Here is a 25,456-nt window from a genome sequence, read left to right on the forward strand (position 1 = left end):
CACAACATGCACACGCCACGCACACGCCACACACACGACATACAAATACCACACACACATCACACACGACACTCAAGGTCAGTGATATTAAGGGCTTCATTAGCTGTGAACAGGGTGAGACTGATCCATCTCCCATCTCTGCCTGATTAGTACTGCAGACTGGGGGAACAGACGGGGTGCAGGCTGTCTGCACTACAATACACAAACACGCACTCGCACTTGCACTTGCACTCACACTCTCACAAACACACACACACACACATAAATCATACACGTGATGTTGCAAAGGTCTCAACACCAACACAACTGTGCTCAGCTGAAATGCTGGCTAGGGTGTTTAATGTTGCAGAGCGAGATGAAAAAGTTAAACGGTCCATAAACTAACTTCACTGTGTGGCCCAGCCAGCACACAGCCCCAACTGCGTTACAGCAGCGCAGCACAGCACAGAGCACAGCAGCACAGCCACTACTTCTGAACATCACCACGGTGCCAGTTCTCACAGCTACAGCCGAGGAACAGAACCATGTCTATCACCACAAGGGGGTGTTTAGAGTTGCATTGCATTTCATTCATTAAGCAACTTGCAATGTAAAAGAACATGAGGGCATCCATTGCACTGTCTATGTCAGCAACAGCAGCAGGTCTGGCTAACAGCATGCCCAGACCAGCAGGTGGATATGCTAACAGAGCGTGTGTGTGCATAATGATGGACGTGCACCAACCTCATAAGGCCAGTATGCGCCATCTTCTGTGAGGAAATCCAGCCGTCTGTCACAGAGAAACTCCACCGCGGTGACCGGGCCCAAAACAGACTTCCCCACTAACGGCCTGAATGTCTGCAAATGAGAACACTTACATTAGAACTGCAAATGAGAACGCTTACATTAGAAACAGAAATGAGAACAAATACATTAGAACTACAAATAAGAACGCTTACATCAGAGCTACAGATGAGAATGCTCACATTAGAACTGCAAATGAGAACGCTTACATAAGAAATAGAAATGAGAATGCTTAAATTCAAACTGCAAATTAAAATGTTTAAATCAGAGCTACAAATAAGAATTCTCACATTAGAACTGTGAATGAGAATGATTACATATGAACTACAAATGGGAATGCTTATATTAGAACTGTGAATGAGAATGATTAGGCCTACATATGAACTACAAATGGGAATGCTTATATTAGAACTGTGAATGAGAATGATTACATTTGAACTACAAATGAGAATGCTTACAGTGGAACTACAAATGAGAACATGTACATTAGGAGTAATAAGTAAAAGCTGAAAGAGAAAATGTCAGACAGTTCAAAGCCATCCGCTTTGCCTTTGAAGTGCCTTCTGTCCTCTCTCCCAACAGATGTGAAGTCTCTGATGACACCATCTTTGAGTTTGTGTCACAGACGTGTGGCTGGAACTCCAGGGAGAGAGGGCCTGGGCCGGGGCCGGGGCCTGGGCCTGGGCTTCCTCTGAGCCTCCCCCCACCCCCCATTTCCCCTGTGGAACCTCAGCCCCTGCAGCCCAACTCAAACTGCCAGAAGAGCAGGCTACGTGAAAGAATGAGGCGAGTGCAAGCACTGAACTGCACCAATTAGTCTAACTGCATTACACTGGAAAACACAGAGCAGCTTTTATCTGTGTGGAAAAGTGGAGTTAGCATTGTGGCAGAACAGGCCCAGTCTGCTGAATGAGCTGGCTAATATGTTCAAATGCAGAGGGGGAGGGGGATGAATATGCAGGCCTAACGCAGAATACTCATTTCAAAACTGAACATCTGCTTTAACTGTCACACAAACACAAAACCCTGCTGCCAACGGAGAAAATGCATGACTCACATTTTCAAAAGATAAAACTGGGGCTCCCTTCAGTAGTAGCTATTATCTTATCTCCTTATTTATACAGACAATGTGTTCTATACTCATTCTTCGACGTATTCCTTATTAAAGGAATCTTCAGCTTAGCTAATTTAAAGGAAAACCATTTTGTCGCTCATCTTGATTGGTAGAGATTCATAGATAAGGGCTTCGAGGAGATGCCGACGGTTAAATAGGCATGCCTCAGGTGCACACTCAAGAGCAAAAGAGGGGAAAAACACACCTATTTCTGACAGATCAAGAAATTCTGCTTAAGCAAACAAAGCTAGAAACATAGTCATTTAAGTTTCAAGTAAGCATGAACTTGCGAACCACTGACAATAACATCTGGCTTCTGAAATCAAGCCAGTAGATGTGATCTTACTATGACATGTGCAATTGTTTCCTTCATGTTCCACAGTTTAGCCAGGCAGTGCATGCCATTGAGAAAAAGACTCAAGAGCGTCTGCTAGGCAAACAAATCGGGCTCATTCAATGCACAGTTGGGCGCATAGTTTATGCATGGTTAATTGGTCTCTCCCTTCCGTGCACTGGTTTCCATCTGATATTTTCCACTGATGAGCACAAAATGTTTGGCCTGTTCAGAGAACTGTCTGGGCTGTGTTCATTTTCACTTTCAACAGAACATCTGGGGTAGCTATAACCTGCACGGCACAGAATTTTAATTAATTAGTTAATTAATTAATTTGTTTATTTGCTTATTAATCGTTGTGTGTGTTAAACACATCCACGGCGAGCAGGAGGAACAGAGCAGGATTACTGGTGTTGTAAACAGCTGCTCTGTACAGTAAATGATCAACCCGTGTGGCTTTTGTTCTGGCCTAAAAACAAAGTGAAAACCGCACTCACGTCCCCCAGGATAACACGCTGGAATCAGCTTGGGGTCGATGTGCTTCAGGTCTACTGACGCGACTACCAGGCCGGCCAGAATTTTCCACGACTGGCTGGCTTATGAGACGTTATGTAATACTTCAGTTAGATCAGAAAGGGGACGGGGATCTGACTGGCCAATCACAGAGGCTCGTGGAGTTAAAGTCTGCCAGCACTGTGAATGAATGCCTCTGTCGACACGCAAGAGTGAAGAGCACACATTACATTATTTACATATAATAGCACATCCAGCCGTACTATTGCAGGGCTGAGCTATTGCCAAGCAGTGGTTTAATAATCATACAGTACAATCTGTACATAACGTCTAGGTCACATGTCAGCACAGATTATGGAAGATAGTGAGACAATAAACTGAAAAACTGACACAACCAGTGATTCCCGAATTGAGGAGATCATTTCAGGGGCACAAGATCAGCTATTCCTGATTTACCAGAATCAGTTCTTACGGGGCCTAATTATTCACAGAAGGAAACAGAGTAAAGCACACCTGTTACTACTCTTCCATGGAAACTTTCTTTTCACCAGTTCAGCTTTAGTAATTTCTTCTGTATTCTTTCCCTCCTTTCTATCCCCAGTTTGCAAGGACACTCATATTTCAGAGCTCACTGCTGCAACCTCTGCTCTGGATTTGGAAGAGCACAGATAGGAGCGTGAATTCCCTGCTGCTTCTTATCAAACGGCAGTTAGGAAGACTGAGCAGATTACAGTTCCTGCCACAGATAAGACGCATTGACGATCACCTGATTATCGTCACATAACAAGAAAGCCTATATTCTGTAGCCTATATTCTGGACACACAAAAATCTGACCTTCACCTTTTCTCCACAAGTGACAAGTGCAAAAAAACTCTCACAAACAGAGACAGACACAGACACACATGCACACAAGCATGTACACACGCGCCCGCACACACACAGATCAGTCTCCACAGTGACTAATGAATAATGGTTTCCACAGCACAGTGCTGGTGTAATTATGCCTCTGCTTACATCACTACTCACTGATTCATATGCCCTCGAACTGCTGTACAATTGCCCTGCTTACATCACTGAAAACTGATTAATACGCACTCTGAAAGGTAATCCATCATCCATCCATTATCTATACCCGCTTACCCTGAGCAGGGTTGCAGGAGGTGCTGGAGCCTATCCTAGAGTGCATTGGGCGAGAGGCAGGAATACACCCTGGACAGGCTGCCAATCAATCGCAGGGCACACACACCATTCACTCACACACTCATACCTATGGGTAATTTAGAGTCTCCAATTAGCGTACCTGCATATGGGAGGAAACCGGAGTACCCGGTGGAAACCCACACGGACACGGGGAGAACATGCAAACTCCATACAGAAAGGCCCAAGCCGAGATTCAAACCCTCAACCTTCTTGATGTGAGGCGACATTGCTACCCACTGCACCACCCTGCCGCCCTCTGAAAGGTAATATACTACTGAAACTTATTTACAAGCAAGCAATGTTCAGAAAGTAATCAATGTCATTATGATCTACATTACTTTCCATACATAAGCTCACATACAGCTGTATAGCCACAGCTTCATATTGGAAGCTATATGGGAGTAATCTGCACCTGGACATGGGTGCTGAAACAGAGATGTAGCCTAAATGTCTCCAAAGACGCAGGGTTCCAGTATCTGCACAAACTCCACAGATGGGCTTTCACTTTCCTGCAAGCAGGAACATCCTCTGGAACACAGCTTGTGTATTTCTGAGAGACATTTCAGGCTGTTGTGATGACCTGCTAAAACATCTCAGCTCTTCAGGATGGATCTCCACTTAACTGCAAGGCGCCTTATCATTTCCTTATCATGGTTCTATGCCTTATCATAGGGTAATCTACACAGGCAAGATGCAGTGAGTTCAGACAGGCGACAGCCCGCTTGGCTGGTGGGAGGTGTATTTCGCATGGAAGCAGATACGCATGGCGGTTCCGTAATGGCTGTGGAACATGATGGAGACACAGCGGCGGCTCGAGCCGCAGAGCCGGGCGAACGGCTCTCGCGGGACTCTGCTGTAAATATACGAGCGGCTCAGGAGCACGGTCGGTCCGTCTCTCTCGTGACTCCAGGCCAGAGCAAGCGAACTCGCACAGGGTTACGAGCCGGCTGAGCGGATCAGTCTCGTCTGACTCTCAAATCCTCCGGGGCCGTCAGCCGTCAGCAGACCATCAAGACTGCAGTTCACACTTGAGGAAAATTTCCTTATGAAAACTTTCTAAAACCATCCTGTCGCCAGATGACTTTCGGACCTGCATACACACACACACACACACACACACACACACATGCTAAAACCATATCTGTTCCTCAAAACTGAACGAGCCCATTCTGTAAAGCTGTGCAATTCTTAATAGGCTTATAAAAGAGAAACAAATCCGAATGCCTCTGACCTTTTCATTTTAGAGAAAACACAACAAAAGGCTGCATTCACATTTTACATTTAAAGGCATTTAGCAGACACTCTTATCCAGATCGAATTACAGACTACCTTTTTAACATTAAATCCATTTATATAGCTTGACATTTTACTTGAGTAGGCTAGTTCAGGTTAAGTACTGTGTGCAAGGGCACAATGGCAGTAACTCAACAGGGAATCAAACCTGCAACCTCAAAGTTACAAGCCCAGATTCCTAACCATTATGGAACTTCTGAAACTCTTCCGTTTTCAGTGTCAACTGCTGAACATTTTTTTTATCCTTGTCGCAAACACTCCTAGCTGGCTACTTTTCTCACCTAGCTACTCAAAAATTTAGGGAACCCCCCCCCCCCCCCAACCCCCCCCCCCCCCCCCCGAGTGTCTGAAGTCTCCTATGTTCAGCTGCCTTTCAAAATATGTAGACAGAGACCTGACCCCTCCCCCAACAAGCCAGACAGGACAGAATGAGAACATCTGATCTTTACTAAATATAACTGGCATTACTCTCCCTCTCCTTCCCCGACAGACTAGAGTCTAATGTCTTGGTTGAAACCAATGACGCATCCAAGGCCACGAACAAGTAAACACTGAATTCATGTGGTGTCTACAGTGACCATTTCACATCCAGAACAGGAAAAGGAAACCAGCACTAGTACTCAGTACTTCAGACAGGAAATACAGTGCTGTATACATTAAACTAACAAGGCAACCAATCAATGCACATCCTTTAAAAACAAAATCCACAAAACTTTACCATGTAAAGAGATTTGTCTGTTTATTTGATTGGTTGTCTCGTACTGTGTGCGTCCAGCCCTTTATTGCAATGGCCTTCACTTTCCTCCTACAACTGCTTTCATGTTTTCAATGTCTTCCTGCCCTCCTCATTTCCTGAGAAAGTAAACCACAAAGGCTGCGTTAACCCCTTGTATATGAAGCCTATTGACCGCTCCAAGGACACAGTGCAGAGAGGGAATGGCCCAAACAGAAGCCTGTTCTTAGGCCCCGTCGTGCCAGTCAGACACCAGCTATACAGCTCACAGCATCGGGTAAATGATCTTTTCCTACAGAACTCCACTCTGAGTTCCAGCCTCTTCCCTCACTGCAAGCTAAAGTGGGTGCTCCTCTATCCCGGCGTCAATCAAACTCCCTACCGACAGTAGCTAGGGACTGGGTGTGACAGAGCGCACATATGAAATGAACTATGAGGCCTCTGTACGACAGGGGTGCACGAAACATTTGTTTGTACATTTGTCACTGGTTATATGTTCTGCGTTTATGCAGTGCCATTGTGTCCAATACAAATTTCCCCCTGGGAGCAATAAAGTGAACGTTGGCTCAGTGCTTTACCCAGCCTCCCCAATCTAATAAAGCAGGGGACTCAGCAGGACCTGCTTCTGTTCTCTGTTACTCAGCACTAAATAGATCAAATTAAAGCGACTGATTGCACAGCTACTGTACTGTAACTCCCCGTCCCTGGTTCTTGACTCTAAATTGGTTGGTAATTATAAGGTGACCCTGCAGCTCTCCCTGGGTGAGAGAGAACACCACTGCAGTACAGGATTTAATACCAGAGGGACGGATAATATTTCTCTAGTCTACGGTCTGGCCAGATTGAGAACTGAATCAGACCTGGGCCAAGTAACGTGTGGTTAATTAAATAACAAATAACGGAAGTATTTGAAATACTCAGCTGCATAGCCCTGTTTGACCTCCAATCAAACGTGCTACTAACCAAAATGTATAACCATACAAGACAAGAATGTTATTTAGATCACAGGTGGAATTAGATGGTATATTTTAAACTGTCTTTAATGGGCAGAATTTTACTGAGGGCAAAGGGTGTAAAATATGCACATACTTAACCCTTGAGGTCTGGACTGAGGTGCCTGAGGTTTATACATCGGGCACAGTGAGTAGCCAATTAATAAAAGCAATGCACACACATTCAAAAAACTGCTTGAGCAGGAGAACTGCTTTTATTGCTCTGAGCAAAATCTAACCTTGAGTTCATGATTTTGAACAGATTAGCAGAACAATATCTGAGACAGAAAACCAAGTGCAGCATAACCTGCAGCTGCACGCTTCCACTGTTACTGATTCACAAATACTGTCCCGCATCTTCAGTTTACCATTATATAGACCTAACTGCATAGTTATACAGATTTAAAACCTGCTTAGCTTTATATGGGCATAACAGTACCGTTACACGGATAACACACAGATTACACAGTCTGTTTACCTTTACTGTAGAGTTACACAGATCAAAGACCTATTTTGCTTAATATGGGCTTAACAGTACAGCTGTACAGACCTAAGGCTGTTTTTAGGGTCTTGTTACCTGGAGGAAGATGAGGTGCAAGCAGGCAGGACATGGATAGAAACACAGGTGAGGCCCAGCTACAGGTGCCATCAGGATCACAGCAGAATAGAGCTGTATTTAAGCCAAATGACTTGAAGTAGAATCCTCATAGTATGCCAGGAAAACACCATTAGAAATGCACTAGAAATACAAACAATGGTAAACAGTCTGAACTGCACAGCTGGCAACAGGAGCTGGGTGCGTTTCTCCTGGCCCATCTGCGTGCAAATGTTCAAAAGGGAGTGAGAAACGCAGCCAAGACCCAGAGAGGACTGACTAGCAGGGAGACAACACAAACATGGCCTCTCAGCACAGCTACAGGGAGACAACACAAACATGGCCTCTCAGCACAGCTACAGGGAGACAACACAAACATGGCCTCTCAGCACAGCTACAGGGAGACAACACAAACATGGCCTCTCAGCACAGCTACAGGGAGACAACACAAACATGGCATCTCAGCACAGCTACAGGGAGACAGCACAAACATGGCCTCTCAGCACAGCTACAGGGAGACAACACAAACATGGCCTCTCAGCACAGCTACAGGGAGACAACACAAACATGGCCTCTCAGCACAGCTACAGGGAGACAACACAAACATGGCCTCTCAGCACAGCTACAGGGAGACAACACAAACATGGCATCTCAGCACAGCTACAGGGAGACAACACAAACATGGCCTCTCAGCACAGCTACAGGGAGACAACACAAACACGGCCTCTGCGGGAGAAAGCCGGCTTCTCAGCACAGCTAAGAAGGGGCTCAAGGGAAGAAAGTGAGAAACGAGTTCACACGGCCTGGAACAGAACATACTGCTGCTTGGAAAATAGAGGGAATAAAGAGAGATAATGCTGCAGTCTGCCCAATGAGAAGCTGGCAGGGGATTACGGAGCGGTTAGCAGTCAGGACTGAATGGCTCATATCTCCCTCCTCACAGCGGGGCCTGTCTCCTCTAATCCGTCTGGCAGCTGTTCGCTAGCCCAGAGAGCAAACCTGTCCTGGAACGACACTGAAAACCCCCCCTGCTTCCAGGCCAGGCCATATCCGTCCGACGCTCGCTGGTACATTCTGTACTCTGCAGCACTGCTGCTCCGGAGCTTTCTGCTGTGAAGGACAGAGCGCCATCCCCAGCCTGCAGGATCCCGCAGTAACCCCACTGTGAAGGACTTTTCACCGGCCGCCCCTTCTGCTGCTGCTGAGGTCAGAGGCACTGTGCAGCCCCTCATCTCTACTGATAACACAGCATACACAGACACCATACCTGCGCCCCGATGCACAGAGACTGCTGATAACACAGCATACACAGGTACCACACCTGCGCCCCTATGCACAAAGACTGCTGATAACACAGCATACACAGGTATCACACAGCACCCCTATGCACAGAGACTGCTGATAACACAGCATACACAGGTACCCCACCTGCGTCCCAATGCACAGACTGCTGATAACACAGCATACATAGGTACCACACCTGCACCCCAATGCACAGACTGCTGATAACACAGCATACACAGGTACCACACCTGCACCCCAATGCACAGAGACTGCTGATAACATAGCATACACAGGTACCACACAGCACCCCTATGCACAGAGACTGCACTTCTTCATCAGGAAACCACGCCCGATTTTTACCTGCACATCTGTCAATTCAGATGCCCCTCGGACAGGTGCTTTGTTCTTCTTTCCACCTCTTCTTTCTGCTTCTCCTTTCTTCCCTTCAGAATGATATTTTTTAGCATGACCGCATTCTGAATATTGCCCTTACGTCTCATAAGTCACACATGACAGGTTTCAGTACGTCATCATATAGGCTACATCATGTAGCCTACAGTGAGTGCTCCTCACTTGCTGTGGGGCAACGTGCTATATGCTGTGTTCTAGAGTGCATTGACAACACCACGTGCGCTTTTCACCCCTCAGGGCATTATTACAGCAGGGTATCATTACCTCAGACAGACAGTTCAGGGAATTCCTCTACCTCCCCTTAAACATGTCATAAATGTCATACCAACTGGGAAAGCACTGCACGTACACTTTCTAAATGGTTTGGTCGACTTTGGCCCCGTTTCAGTCTAAGGCTGATTCTACACAGTGGGAATGTCAGAACTGCTTAAGCCATGCTGCAGCACTGAGAATGAGCGCCCACGTGGGGTACCAGCGAATAGAACAGCGTGTGAAAAGAGGAAAGACACAAGCTCTGATTTAAAGTGTAACTCTGTCACTGAGCCACTCCCCCCCCCCGAGCCACTTCTACCCCCTGAGCCACAGTACTATGAGCTGTAGTCAGGCATTGGATGGCTGACTACAGCTCATCATAGTACTCACATATTGCTCATGTTACTCATATATTCCTCATGGTACTCAGATATGGGTCATGGTACTCATATTCATTTCCATTTAATCTATAATCCATCATCAAAAAAAGCCAGCTCAGACCTGTCTGTGAATAATAAATAACAACAAAGACAGACGCTAGAGGGGGAAATCTCCATCGATCCATGTAGAGAATGGGAGAAAGAGTAACTAACAGCTATAGCTGCAGTAACACAGAGCTGCTGGATAAGGCAGGGAACAGGGTGTTCCGCGCAGTAAAAGCCACGGAGGCAGTGCGGAACAGCGAGAGGCTCTGGCACAAAAACATGCCTCCCCAGCAGCATGTGCGCCGCATGTGCGCCACTCAAAAGGACTGCGGGTTCCAATCCCCCAGGCAGGACACCGGAGAACTTCCCCCCTCCATCAAGGTCATTAATCACAAATGCTGGAAAGTCCAGCTGCAGAAATGGGTTGCCAGATGTGCACTGTAAAACTAAGTGTTCTACATGCTGTAAAATCCAGCTGCAGAAATGGGTTGCCAGATGTACAGTGTAAAACCGTACGTGTCCTACAGTACAGTGGTCAAGGAACAAAGGGGTCAGCTCAATAAATTACGTCAGCGACTTCACCCTCAGCTGAAATGGTGACAGGTATTACTAATGTATTGATAATGCACACACATGCGCACCAGTGGTTGCACTAGCCCATGGAATGCTATGCCTTTGGTATATGGGACATTTCAAAATCAGCGTTTTGAAATAATCTTGTGTTCTGATAAAAATAACTATTTTTGCCATAATATGTAAAATCACAATTATAAAATAATAAATGAACATCATTCAGAATTTTATTGTTACATTTGTAACAGAAGTGGCATAAAATAGCAGGATAAACTAAGCAACAAATAATGTTCTGATCAAAACAAATTTTGCTGCACAGGCAAATAATATTAGAAAACCCTAGGAGCGATTTTTGTTTTCATTTACTCGTGTTTGGGCAACCTGGCTAGAGCAGTGGTAACCAGCTCTGTTCCTGGAGATCTCCCGCCCTGCAGGTTTTCATTCTAGCAGTAACAAAGCGTACCTCATTCAACACCCAGAGATCTTGCTGAGCTGCTAATTAGTGGAGTCAGGTGTGCCAGGGTTGAAATGAAAACCCACAGGATGGCAGATCTCCAGGAACAGAGTTGGTTACCACTGAACTAGAACGCGACATCTCGTTTTCATTACACATCACTGTGTAAATATTATGGTCAAAGAACAACACAAATGAACTTTGGAATAGCTGTATCTGCATTGATAGAACAAAGTGTATTTTTAATTTTTTAAAATTTTTTATACCTAAGAGTAATTTGTTTTAACTTACTCATTTTGAGCAAGCTAGCTAGAGTGGGACATCTTGTTTCGACTTCACTCAAACGAAGCACTTTTTCTTTGAACGCGATATGTAAATATTTTTCGGTCAATTAACGTCAGACACCAAAGACGATTGGTTCAAAGACACATGAGTCATTATTTTGTTGTGGCTCATGTCATCTCGCAATGGTACCAATGGCTGAGTACATATTATGGTCAATAAACTACACAAATGTCAGGCACTGAAAGACAACTGACTGACATAAGCGAGAGTAATTATTTAGGTCTGGGTCATACCCCACTGTAATCACAAAAAAGGGCCACAGAATATTCAAGTTCAAGTTCAAAGTTCAAAGTCTTTATTGTCATGTGTACAGCATGTCATCCTGGACAATGAAATGCTTTTGACTAGGCACATGTCACTTTGTAGGTACAAAACATAAACATATTTTAATAAATTAAAATAAAATTCAATTAGGCTAAATAAAATTAAAATAAATATCTGTGCTTATAGAAAGCAGTGTATTTTTTTTCTCCTGCATTTTTGCTCTTTTTTTCTGCATAAACAACGCAGAATCCTCAAACGCTGTTTGTTTACACTTGGGAATTTGAAATCAAAGTCCAAAGCAAAGCAAATGCACAGTTCCACACAGAAACACAGGAACAAACACAGGGAGTGGTATGAATGAAGAGTTTCCTCAGCCCCCAGAACCCATCTTTCACATACAGGGAAACTAGCCTCTAAAACCGTTGGTGTTAAGAGGCAAAAATATGTCCAAAAAAGCACCAGCATGCTAAGTAGCGAGTGTTGGGTAATGGGTAGGATAAGAACAGAGAGCTGGATTGTTGATGAATGTGCAGGGAGAGGTGCTCCTTATCACACACAGATTCCCTCAGCAGTGTCTGTCTGTCTGTCCCTCCCTCCCAGACTAAACTCAGCACCAGGAGCACCATGCAACTATCCCCTGGGTGTCAAAGGTCAAAGGATCAGGGGGGACAGGAAACTGGACTAGGACACGGCAAAACAAATGCCTCACCAGACCAAAACACACAGAGCATAAGATGTTAAACCAGCACAGCTCTCGCAGGGGAAGAGCAGAAATGTGTTCTCAGAGAAGGGCCATTTTAAACCGAAAAACAGACACAGGAAAAGTACTGCGTGTGCTTTCTCTCGGCTTTCTGTCCTATTGGTACACTGAGCTCTTGATGGACTCAGGAAAAATGAGAGAATGCATTTCCTCTAGAACAGCCGGAGAGCTAGCGAAGGAACGATAATAAATTACACCCTACAACGCCTTGCAGATCTCCCTCTTTCCGCAGCAGCGCACTGTAAAGATTCACAGCCATATATCTATGAAAAATGGAAAAACGCCGCTTTTGTTTACAGTCATGTTAATACATAAATCCAAACCTAACAATATAAATGATAAAATTAAAGCATTGGGCTAAAGACTTGTGCAAAAAATGACAGATAAATCAGGGCAGAAATCAATGCAGGCAGTCTCTCCATAGAACCCTCTGTTAAGATGACCCCCCAACCTATGGATAGAGAAACCTGTCGAAGGTGCAGAAAACCATCCCACTGCATCCAGCTGCAAGGGCTCATCCAGTACTGCGTTCACAGGGCCAGGGTCTGCACCAAGCCAACCCAACAGACCCGGGGCCACTGTCCAGAGAAAACCCTTAATCAGGACTTATTTATCCCTTTAAGGTCAAAGATCGCAAATACGTAATTACAATGTTCCTAACTGAACGTTCTAATGCTGATGTAACAATCACTACTGGTAACTGAGAGCAAGGGAGTTTTAGAACACCAATTTTGAATAAAAAAATTCCAAAAAAACTACTGTTCAAAGGGTTAATGAGAGAATGACAGGACAGTGACTGCTTTCAACTGCTAAAAGCCACCACTCTCTGCCAACAGACACAGCCATCGTCTCTCCAGGTGGGGGAAGGGGGGGGGGTGCAGGCTGGCCCCGTACGCAGTCTGGAGACAGACGCACCTGAGTGCTTGGGACGAGAGCCAGCGTCCGACACAGCCCGGGCACAGGGCTGTACTGCTGATGGGAAGCCGCTTGGCAGCCGCCGCGCTGGGCGCATCTCCCCGCCACGGCGGTGTAAATAACGCAGCAGCGCAGGAGGGTGTGCACGTGTAAAACACTCAGCCGCTCCCCCTACAGGGCTGTCTGCTGTCCTTACAGATAAGGACCCAATAGTTTAATGACATTTAAACTGAGATCAATCAGGACAGACAAGCAGCACTGAATTACAATAATCCCCCCCCATAAATAAAACTGTGTGTAACTCCAGGAACACAAGCAGGCCATGTTCCACACAAGAAACAAAGCGCTGCAGCAAAGTCACCAGACTCTCTCCCAAATGGGACAGACACCAGCCCTGCAGTCAGACTGAGAGACTCTCTCCCCAATGGGACAGACACCAGCCCTGCAGTCAAACTAAGAGACTCTCTCCAGGCAGAAAGTGTTAGGAAGTATCATGTCACTCACCAGGGCAGGCCACTGAATCTGCTTCACCTTTGACCCCTGGAGCTGCGTGGTGTCCTTCCGCCAGGCCCAAACGAGGCGGTTCTCCAGCAGGAAGACCCGGTAGCCTTCATGCACCTTCACCCACTCTCTCTTCTCCCACTCCAAGCCATCAAACTCCACATACACCTGTACAGAGAAACATTATTCACTCATCAAACCCCACATACACCTGCACAGAGAAACATTATTCACTCATCAAACCCCACATAGCCTACACCTGCACAGAGAAACAGATTCACCCATCAAACCCCACATACATCTGTACAGAGAAACATTATTCACTCATCAAACCCCACAAACACCTGCACAGAGAAACATTATTTACTCATCAAACCCCACATACACCTGCACAGATAAACATTACTCACTCATCAAACCCCACACACACCTGCACAGAGAAACATTATTTACTCATCAAACCCCACAAACACCTGCACAGAGAAACATTATTCACTCATCAAACCCCACATACACCTGCACAGAGAAACATTATTTACTCATCAAACCCCACACACACCAGCACAGAGAAATGCAATAAAACACATTCACTCAGATTTACTGCAGCCTTGTTTTCACAGCAATCACCCACCCTGACCCCTGTAGCAACACAAAACAAACACCGACAGGTTTTTCCTTTTTTCTCTCTCTCTCTCACAGCTGGCGTTTCCTTCAGGATAAACAGCATTTGTTTTCCCTTCACAAAACTCCTTCTGAGATCAAACAGAATTCTGCAGTCAGCCTGCATCCAGCTACAAGACAGGCATGTATAACTATCTTACACTCTTTCATAGACTTTCATTGATTGTCCCGCTGACAGACTGGACCTGGAAGGGACCCTTTAGGCACTCCCAGTTTCCCATTGCTTAGAAACAGTGCAATTCCCACTCCAGCCAGAGGAAAAGAGCAATGCCCCCTCCAGCCTGAGGGAAAGGCAGTGCCCCCTCCAGCCTGAGGGTAAGGCAGTGCCCCCTCCAGCCTGAGGGTAAGGCAGTGCTAATTCTATATTCTACACAGCTTAGGCGATAACAAAGTCTTCCACTGCAGTATAGCATCAAGACCAAAAGCAGGAAAAGATGCTAATTTAATAGGTTGTGCAATTTTTAAGAATAGACTAAGCATTAAGAAATTAGCTATTGGTTTCATTATGAGCCTAACAAATACATACCCCCAAGCAGTAGCCCTTAATTAGCCTCAATTCACCATGCTAGTTTTATCAGCCAGTGTGACATTACAATGCAGGAAAATGATCAACTCTGGGAAGACCAGTGACTGACTACTAGGAGTAAATGTAAATGTAGTTTTGTAGTAAATTCAGAACATGAACCACATCCCGATAACATCATTGTTATAACCACTGTAGTACTGGGCAATATTACACTAACAAACCTGGTCGGAACATTTTAGCACTTCAACCACTGTGGGACTATGTCCTCAAAATACCAGCATGCAGCAAAAGGAGAAAAAAGGTAACATCAGATATACTACACAGTAAAAAGCAGGCACTATTTACAGACTTTTGGACAAACTATTACTGAATTATTGAGTCTTTATGCACAGAGTAACCCTGAGGTACACCACACGGCCAAAAGTAAGTGGACACCTGACATCCAACATCTCATCCAATTCATCTCAAAGGTGCAGGATGGGGTTGTGATCTCAAACTAAGGGGCCTAAACCAAACCACAAAAAACAGCCCCAAACCAAGGGGTGTCCATATACTTTTGATCATATAGTGTATTTAAGAACTTTCTGTGGTACTGTCCATTATCAGTCGAATGTTAAAGTTTCTCTTAAGTTGCATGACTATGAATAGGATGCAGACACACTTTGGCATGACAAGCTTTGAGAAAAATGCTTTGGAAGGCAAATCCAAACCCAAGGGCAATGATTAGACATTGGGCCCAAGTTTGTGATTAGATGGGGAAAAATCTCCTCAGTGCCATATTTTGTGCCAAAAGGGTGATGCTCATACAGGAAAGCACATCGTGTCCTTTGTGAAGTGAGGACAAGGATCTGTTTAGTTTGAGTTGATTTACCTCATCTGGTCCTGGTGCCCTTGGAACAATCAAGGGGAACACAGGACGAAACATCAGCCAGGAGATTTTTGGCTAAAACCCTGGTTTTCCCTGAGCTAAGATGCTCCAGCTTGGCTTTTTGTTGAGAATCACATGCTTTCCATTGCTCTCTCAGTTGTGTGAGTGTTCTGGTCCCGTGGTTGCCACGGCGAGGCGGACCATGCTGCTGCCTCTGAGAGGCCCTGAGGGGCGGGGTGGGCCGGGACACCAGCCCTGTCCCAGTTTAAACCCCTGCACCTCCTCTTACCCCCGACCCTCAGCCCATCTGTCAGCATCTGACCTCAGCTTCACCCCCGCCTGCACGAGCAGCGCTCAGCACCGCACACTTTCTGCCCCCGGCCCCCACGGAGTCGGTGCACGGGCAGAGAGAGGGGGCGGGACCCGCGCAGTTCAGCGGGGCTACTGACCAATCGGGACGCCAGCGGCGTTGCAATCGGGGCGGCAGCTGGGGGGTCCCAGTGAGGCACCACTGCTGTTCACCTCAACAAAGTACTTTACCTGAACTGCCAGAGTAAATCAAATTAATCACATGACAGAAACGGACATAATGTACAGAAAAAGCAAAAGAAGGAAAGAGGAGGAGAGTAAGAGTAAGAGGAGGAGGAGGGGGAAAAGGAAGAGGCAGAGGGGGGGATATTGAGTCCACACCACTGACACATTGTGCTGCTCTGTGGATTTCTCCAGTACACCATGAAATATGGACACACTACCAGCCACAAACCTCGCTGCTGCCTGCAACATTTTCCTTCATTTGCTGGAGTTTTTTCACTGAGAAAAAACCACATGCAGCCCACTATATACAGCTGCGTAAGAGAGCTTTCTCATCCTCCCTCTTGTTCCACTTTTCTTTTCATCTTCAGCAACCACCCTTTCCACCTCTTCAGACAAAAGAAACCCACAGTGCATTTCAAGGAAATACACGGCGCAGTTCCAAGGAGATCACTCAGGACACGTGGTTCTGAGCGGGCGTGTGTCAGAAAAGCGTATCCTAAAAAGAAAGAAAGAAAAAAAAAGCAGTAATTTTGAGGCTTGGTTGCTATGCTACAGAGAGCACTCTCCTGGGCAGGAACATCTCAATGAGTGCAGGGAGGAAAGCATATTGATTCTGGACACACGCTGGCAGCCGCGAACAGGGCCAGTAAACAGTAAGGCCCTGAGTGTGGAGTGAAAAGGGCTTCACGTCGCGAGCCCACACTGCCTCCTGCACTGCTCGCGCTCTCCGTCAGCTCCTTTCAGCACTACGCATTACGCCAGAGAGAAACACACAGGTTCTTCTAGGCCTTTGAGAGCTAAGAGCTTTCTGTCTGAAGAGCTGTTATTTACCTACTGCGTGATCCTTAACCCTTTAAGGCGCAAGATCACAAATGTAACTGTAATTAGAATGTTCTTAACTGAACATTCTAATGCTGATGTAACAGTCTCACGACTAGTAGGCCTAATTCAAAGCAAGAGAGTTCTGAAATGCTGACTAATAATTCTGGAAAAAAAATTCTAAAACCTACTCTTCAAAGGGTTAAAAACAGTAACTTCTCGCACTGACAGTGAAAACTAAAACGACAAAGCAGTAACAATTCTATCATCAGAATGGCATTAGGCTGGCTCACTGGGTGTAAATAGCATTCTCTTTGCTAGCTAGAAGGACATGTGGGTTTTTTTCCCCGTTTTTGAAGGACATAGGTTGAGAAAATGTAAACATTTACTTTTAAAGGATTTTCTGACTAATCCACACATAATATGCAAGACAGGTTTTGTCCTCTAAATGGAGTGAGGCCAGTATTGTACAGTAGTTCACTATACACTAGTGACGTAGCAGGATACACAATTGTATTTATGCAGGCTACACAAGCCAAAGACATGTCCGCGTCTACCAAGCTAGACAGTGAATCGTATAAAGCCACACTACTGGTGAACCGCAGTCTCCTCCATCTTTGCATAACTGTTAGCACGGAGGAAACGTTAAAGCACTATTTTGGAGTCAGATAACTGAAATAACGCTAAATGAATCCCGCTCCAGTAGCACCGGGTAAGACTACACGCGTTCCTTTGCCACTCAGATACTTCCGCTGTTTGGTTAGCGGAGGGGTCTCTTACAGCTGGTGACCTCGACCTGATAAGTTTTGGCTTCTTGCTGTTGGTGACCTCGACGCACCGTTCGGTGTATCTGAGGGGTTTCTTGCGGTACTCCCACAAACACAGACGTTAGGCCCGCGGTCCAGGTAGAGCGGGCTGCCTGGTGAGAGAGGTATCCGTCTCTGCCCTCTCTCTACATGTGTACACACTGAGCCCAGCACTGACAGCAGCAAGCAGGCAGAGACCAGGGCACATAACCTCCACACGCTGCAGCACGTTATATACACCTTACACACCGGCTCAGCAAACACCCCCATTCAGGCCAACATCAAATGGACACACAAGAGATATTAATATATACTGAGAGCAATGCACACGAACAGCATATAACAATAAACAAGTTACAATGCACTAAAAGTTACAATAAAAAGAGTTATAATATGATCGCTACAGTAATTTATTGATACTGGAAATCATACTGGAAATGTAACCCAGCTTTTTCCTGGTGTATTTTATTTCGGTTTCCTCTGCAGATGATTCAAGATTGCCTGTCATTGAGATTTTGGAAGATTATCAAAATAATGATGCATGGGACAGGCAAAAAACACACAAGTTCTTTGCAGGACCCAAAGATGATGGACTCCTTTGTCACAGTCTATGAACTCTATGAGTGTAAATAAGTCCCGACACTAAGCTGTCATCTGTAGGTCATATTTACCACACCACTAACATGAGGATGGTTCTGCATCATCTGCCAAATCCTGACAGTAACAGGCCTTTCCTTATTGGCTGGCTGAAGCGTTGACAGTCCAATCACAGCCGCCCCTGACCGTGTTTCCCTGACACAGAAAATCTGCCTCATGAATCACTGGAGCAGGGAGAGACGCCGAAGTCAGCTCTCTCATCAGATTAGAAGGCAAAACCTTGTTTCGAAGCGCAGATTGCACATTCAGCTCGTAAAGGAACCCTCTTCCTCACATCAAATGTAATTCCCTTCACAGGATCAGTCGGTTTGGCTGCAGACACCCTAGCTTGTGCTCAGATTTACCCTCAGCTGACAAACAGCCAGGTCACTGTTCCGGTCACTGGCACGCAGACGGCTTTCTGCGGGAGGATAATTGCTTTAGCTGCTTCAGACTCCCTGTTATGCCGTAATGTCTTCGGTGCACAATTGCACTTTAAATCCAGCAGATCCGACACACATTAATGTGACATTGTAGGTAATGTAGCATTATAAGTGGTTCACTAAGCACAATGTAGCATCGGATAGAACGTCTAGAAGCTTCTCCCTCTTCACAGGCAGCCCAGGACATGGAGTAAACTCTACTGATCCAAAAACACCCCTCTGATGTTTCACCTGACCTCTGAAGGCCTTTTGTAAGTGTTGCCACTGAATCACAATGAAGATAAACCGTATTCCTTTAAGATGAGCTGTGAAAAAAACACTGATTTATGAGCAGGTTTGTACTGGTGTTCCAATGAGCCCCATGGTTTAAGGATGGAACGATGAGAGTATCAATGGTTTCTGTTAACCCTGCTTCCTAAGACTAACTGACCAGCAGTGGCTGGGGAGTGATCACCAGGGCCAGCCCGCCAGCCCACGTACACAGATACAGACAGACAAACAGACAGAAAGAGAGACAGGAAGAAAGTCCTTATCTTTACACAATGACAAAGACACGCACAGACACACACAAACACACACACACACACACACACACACACACACAGTCAACTGAAAGTGCTAACCCAACTCTGAGACCAAAGGAGTGTGTAAGGTTAGGACAGGAAATGATTTGATTACTCTGCTAACCGTGTGACAGATATAATTAATGTTCCATGTAGGCTAATTGTCATAAACAGTGAGGCATAAATGACTATGTTGAAGCACCTGAATGTGCTCTGCTGTTTTACGACTACCGATTAGCATTAGCAGCGCAGGGGGAAGGATTTTTGAGCCAAATCTAAATCTTATAAGTACACGTCTAAGTAGGGTTTACACTGAGCTAGTCACAGTGATTAAAAGGTCAACTCGTTACAGCAAAAAAGATCTATGACAAAATTAAGGCTGTATTAATGTACTTTTTGTGAAAAATCTCACACTTCATTTAAAGTCTTAAATGTTAATAACAATATACTAAACTGATTTCACAATAGTGGTTGCTATGGAGACTGTATGAAAGAGCACTGCACAGCAGGTTCGAGGCCATTTCAGTTCAGGAAATGAACTGGAATTCACTCAATTAACCAAAATGTCCTCATAGAACTTCATGGGCATTTATAAATAAAGAAATATCATTTCAAATAATAAGCAAAGCTTATTAATATCTTAGGTACAGTGCCAAGAAAAAGTATTTGCACCTTCGTCATTTCCTCTGTTATTGCATATTTGTCACACTGAAAGGTTTCAGATATTTACATGAAATGTAATATTAGACAAAGGTAACCCGAGTAAACGCAAAATAAATTTTTTGAACTATTATTTCATTTATTTAATGAAACAATGTATTAAACACCCATAAACCCAAGAACTGGTTGCACCACTTTCAGCAACAATAACTGCAACCAAACACATCCTTTAATTTTATGTTTTTCACATTGCTGTGGATGAACTTTAACCCACTCCTCTTTGCAGAACTGCTTTAACCCCTTAACACAGATGTCAAATCTGGCCAGTCTTCACCCATTTAGGTAGTATTCTATTCAAAACTTTATAACTTCAGATGTGAGCATCACAGAGACTTTGAAAATAGTTCAAATGAAACAAGACACTTGTACCATTTACAATACTAATTAGGCTAGTTTATATCCATGATTTAAGTATAAATAAAGTGCCATAAATTGTCCTTTAGTTTGAAATGAATTACTGAGAGATCACAAAAATAAAACAGGTAGAACTACACATGTGCTGGATTACATTCCTTGATCACAAATGTACAAAATCTGAGGGTGATACACAGAACTAGCCTACTAAATATCTATGAAGCAAAAAGTAAGCAGATTACTCTGGTGGTCCTTAGTGTTTCCAAATCTATACAAAATGTCTAAATTGTGCATTACTGTAAATCATGAATCAAATGTTTTGACTCACTTCACTCCAAGAAATATTCTAGGTTCATCTAGCACATATCACCACACAGTAAATGTTAATGAGTATTTTCCATGCCCTAAGTGACAAGAACAGCCTATAGAGATACTAAGACCCCACATTATGTACAATAAGATTACAATAAAATAATGTTCCACCATTAGAAAAATGTTGGTGATGTTCTCGCTTTAGGGTAAACTGGTCCAAACATAACACATGACTGAGTTACCTGTGAATGCTTACACTGCGGCATGTTAAATGCCCACAGAGTGCAAACGTCCTGAAAGACACTCCATTTCATTGTGCCTTATTCACAAAAATTTCCCAAAATTATTCTTACTTTTATTCTTTAAAATTTTCCAATGAAAAACCAATATGGAATGCAAGATTATTATTTTTTTGGTTAAAGGCAGACCGGGATGAAAGGAAGACAGAGAAAGATACGCTGCATTATTTTATATTAGAGAGGTAAGTGTGTAAGCTCTGATTTGTACAAGGTACTTTCTCTCAGCTCCCGCTCTAATTCAATTCACATGTCCGTACATGAGAGAGGGAGAAAGAGAGAGAGAGAGAGAGAGAGAGAGCAATACCATTTAGAGGGACCTTCGTAAGTGAGCTTCACCAGAACCAGTTAAAGTTCAGTCAAGGAATTTCACAGTAAAAACAAGGCCTCATAAAGCCATTACAGGACCTGTGGCTCAGGCATAAAGCCATTACAGGACCTGTGGCTCACACATAAAGCCATTACAGGACCTGTGGCTCAGGCATAAAGCCATTACAGGACCTGTGGCTTACACATAAAGTCATTACAAGACCTGTGGCTCAGACATAAAGCCATTACAGGACCTGTGGCTCAGGCATAAAGCCTTTACAGGACCTGTGGCTCAGGCATAAAGCCTTTACAGGACATGTGACTCAGGCACAAAGCCATTACAGGACCTGTGGCTCAGGCATAAAGCCATTACAGGACCTGTGGCTCAGGCATAAAGCCATTACAGGACCTGTGGCTCAGGCATAAAGCCATTACAGGACCTGTGGCTCAGGCATAAAGCCATTACAGGACCTGTGGCTCAGGCATAAAGCCATTACAGGACCTGTGGCACACACATAAAGCCATTACAGGACCTGTGGCTCAGGCATAAAGCCATTACAGGACCTGTGGCTCAGGCATAAAGCCATTACAGGACCTGTGGCTCAGGCATAAAGCCATCAGGGGGCCCAGGGCTCAGTACGTAATGCTGTCAGATGACTCCTTCCACCCCAGGTTTCCCAGGCAGTGTACTGTTCTTTGCGTGAGCAATAAAAAGCATAGGCCTCCCCCTCATCTCTCAGGGCTGCTAAAACTGTGATCAGCAACCACAGCCATTACTTAAGTGTGCCTCTGCGTGTAGCACTTCCCCGGAAAATCACTAGGTTAGAAAAATAAAAATAAAAAGGGCTGCACTTTTCAACTGCCTCCAACACAAAACAGCTTCAAAAGGAACACTAGGGCCAAATTAATAAATAAACGCATAATAAGTCATCAGAATTCTTTCTATAGTGTTTAGCAGATTCCCCTGAACTAGAGGACAGAACCACATTCGGAAAAACTTTGGGTTTCTTGTTACGGACGTAGGACATTATTGGTGGAGCTACTCTCTGGTTTCTAAGCGAAAGGTGATGACACCAATGTGCCATCCCTATTCTATTATCATCCGTTTCACTGCGGCTGGATGCCTCACCACATGGCCCTGCACATAGTCTCAATTCCAGATGCTCGCTCGCTGACAGAGCATCTGGAAAATGTAATTCACTTTTCTGGCATTGGCTTCCCGTAACCCAATTGGAGGCTGCTGAGTTCTGCCGCCAATTTTGGTTGGCTGAGCAGGTTTATTGCTTCACACACCCACCCCAGAAACACGGGGCTGACCCCTCCCCCTGACTGGAACTTCTCGTAGTCCGTCCGTATTGACCATCCCTCTCAAACACTGGTGGATTACAATGCACAGCTTTCACACTATGGCAGCATCTCAGATGAAAGGCAGCTGCTTCGCTGCCTCACTTCTGCTCACGCTCCCTTAGAATGAGCCAGGCATCACCAGTATCACATATTCAGCAGTGAATCAACTGTGCCGTTTACAACAGACCACCTCAGCTAAGAGCTCCCAAAATGTGGCATTTACTACAGATCAGCTCACCTGTGGCATTTACTACAGACCACCTCACCTGTGGCATTTACTACAGACCACCTCACCTGTGGCGTTTACTACAGACCAGCTCAGCAGTGACGTTCACTACAGACCAGCTCACCAGTGGCATTTATTACAGACCACCTCAACTGTGGCATTTACTACAGACCAGCTCACCTGAGGCGTTCACTACAAACCAGCTCACCTGAGAGCTAGAACACACATCTGTTTCCAGGTTGCAGGTGTAAGTCCATGTGCGAACAGGCACTGTAAAACAGGTGACCACATTTTCCCAAGGGAAAGGAGAAGCTGCTGGAAGAGCAGTCTGCTCCCGCTTCATTCACACGCACTGTCAGAGTATTGTGATGCAAGGCCAGCGCTCCCTAAAGCAGCGCACAGCTCGGCTTTCACACTGTCAGGCCTCCAAGGCAGAGCTGGAGACAGATGGTTGGCTGACTGGCTGTGCTCAGTGTGGAGCGGGCACAGAAGGGACAACCCCCGCCTCCCCCCTCCCCCTCAAAAGACCTAGCCCTCCAACCTGAGCTGCTTTCATACCTCCACAGCCGCCCCCTCCAACCCCCCCGAACCATTAGCAGCACCCTGGGAGACGCACTCATAGCTGCAAAAGGACGTGCGAATGGGCCAGGCTGCCAGCACTGCTGTTAAAGTAGATTATACTCTCTCTGACACGCAGCTCAATTCTCTCTTCAGTAAAGCCTAGTGAAACGTGGCTGGATTTGCCACACACAGTACCAATGCAAATGGATTAATGCCAGTTTCAGGGACACAATACCGCACCTTTACTGTCCATTTCCATGGAAATTCATTTAGCAAACGTAGGTCAGCAACATAAGAAAGACAACACCACAAGTACACACGCAACGGTCACTGAACACAGTGGGAGACAGAAACATGATGCATCGTACACAACATACATTATTAACACAACATACATATAACATTCACATAGACCTCGCACATTGTACGCACACAGGAATATCTACCAACATCATGTCTGGGGCAAATGCCTTCCGAAAAGCCCTGGAAATAACCATGTGCACCCCCAGCACCGTGCAGAGGGGCTGCCTGTACACTAGCTCTGTGCCCCCCTTCCTGCTTACACTTTATTTACTTTTATTTAACTACTGCAGGATAAAAAGTATCTCTCTGTCTGTCTATCCATCCATCCATCCAGTAGTTCAGTGATTAGGGGCTTGGGCTTGTAGCTCAGTGTTTGTGGGTTTAATCCTCAGCTGGGGCACTGCCATTGCGCTGTTCAGCAGGGTACTGAAGCTGCAACACTTTAGTAAATATACCACACCGTTCACCCAAAAAAACACCTAACTGCAGTGACACCGCAGTGTGCAGCTTTCAACGCTTGACTTTCTCACAAACATATTTCAGAACACTACACATTAAAACGTTACAGCTGCAAAATATATTGTGTTCAGCTCAATGAGATTTAGGAGAACTCCAGCCCTCTGGATTCTATGATGAATCTCATTCAAACTCATCAAATCGGATCATTTTTTCCCTGTCTTTCTAAAGCAATGAAAATCTTCAATATAACAAGGAAAAAATCTGTCTGGCCTGCAGCTCACACCACAGCCTGGCAGAGCCTCAAACATCTGCTGAAGGTCAAGTTTCCACTGCGGGGAACCAATCAATGGAGCCACAGAAAACTCTCCCACAACCACAAGAAATTCAAAACAAAGAAAACTGTTTCACATCAGAAATGACTTCAGCCCTAAATCTGGAAGAATAGTCATGTTCCACACACACTGTCCCTCAGAGAGAGGAGAACTTCCAGAGAGCACACTTTAGGAAAAAACTGAAACGATGAAATGCACTTTTCAACACTACACTCAATCCAAATAAGTGTAATTTATCCACTGAATACCTCTGTGTTACTCCACTACCAGTTTTTACTCCTCCAGCACAACAGTCTATTAGCAATGAACTAGGCTACTTATTGGGCTAGCATTCGATTTTAAACTGAAAAGAACACCACACCAAAAAATGATGGAATGCACCATTTTTTAGCTTTTCTTTTGCAGTTGTTGTTTCAGGTAAACAAGTGGAGTTCCAGCTACACTCTGATGTACCAGGGAAATGTGGGATCTTGCAACAATGGCATAGAATAAGACTGAATACCATCTTCTTAAGCGAACAACATGATTTTCCATGTTTGCTGTAGAATGCTCCAATGGGTGCAGGTCCTCAAATGCTTAAAGTGAGGCGATTAAACCAGGACTGCAGCACCACCACATC

General features: G+C 45.1%; 1 protein-coding gene across 1 annotated transcript in view; it reads right to left on the reverse strand.

The window, feature by feature from the left end:
• LOC118218052 (probable JmjC domain-containing histone demethylation protein 2C) overlaps positions 1 to 25,456 on the reverse strand; it is a 50,437-nt gene that overhangs the window by 22,017 nt on the left and 2,964 nt on the right. The window contains exons 2-3 of the mRNA XM_035400424.1: positions 13,746 to 13,910; positions 724 to 837 (exon numbers count right to left, since the gene is read on the reverse strand). Coding sequence (XP_035256315.1) covers positions 724 to 837; positions 13,746 to 13,910 — 279 coding nt within the window. The remainder of the gene's footprint in view (positions 1 to 723; positions 838 to 13,745; positions 13,911 to 25,456) is intronic.

Source organism: Anguilla anguilla, chromosome 18 (genome assembly GCF_013347855.1).
Source record: "Anguilla anguilla isolate fAngAng1 chromosome 18, fAngAng1.pri, whole genome shotgun sequence".
In the NCBI taxonomy this organism is placed as follows: domain Eukaryota; kingdom Metazoa; phylum Chordata; class Actinopteri; order Anguilliformes; family Anguillidae; genus Anguilla; species Anguilla anguilla.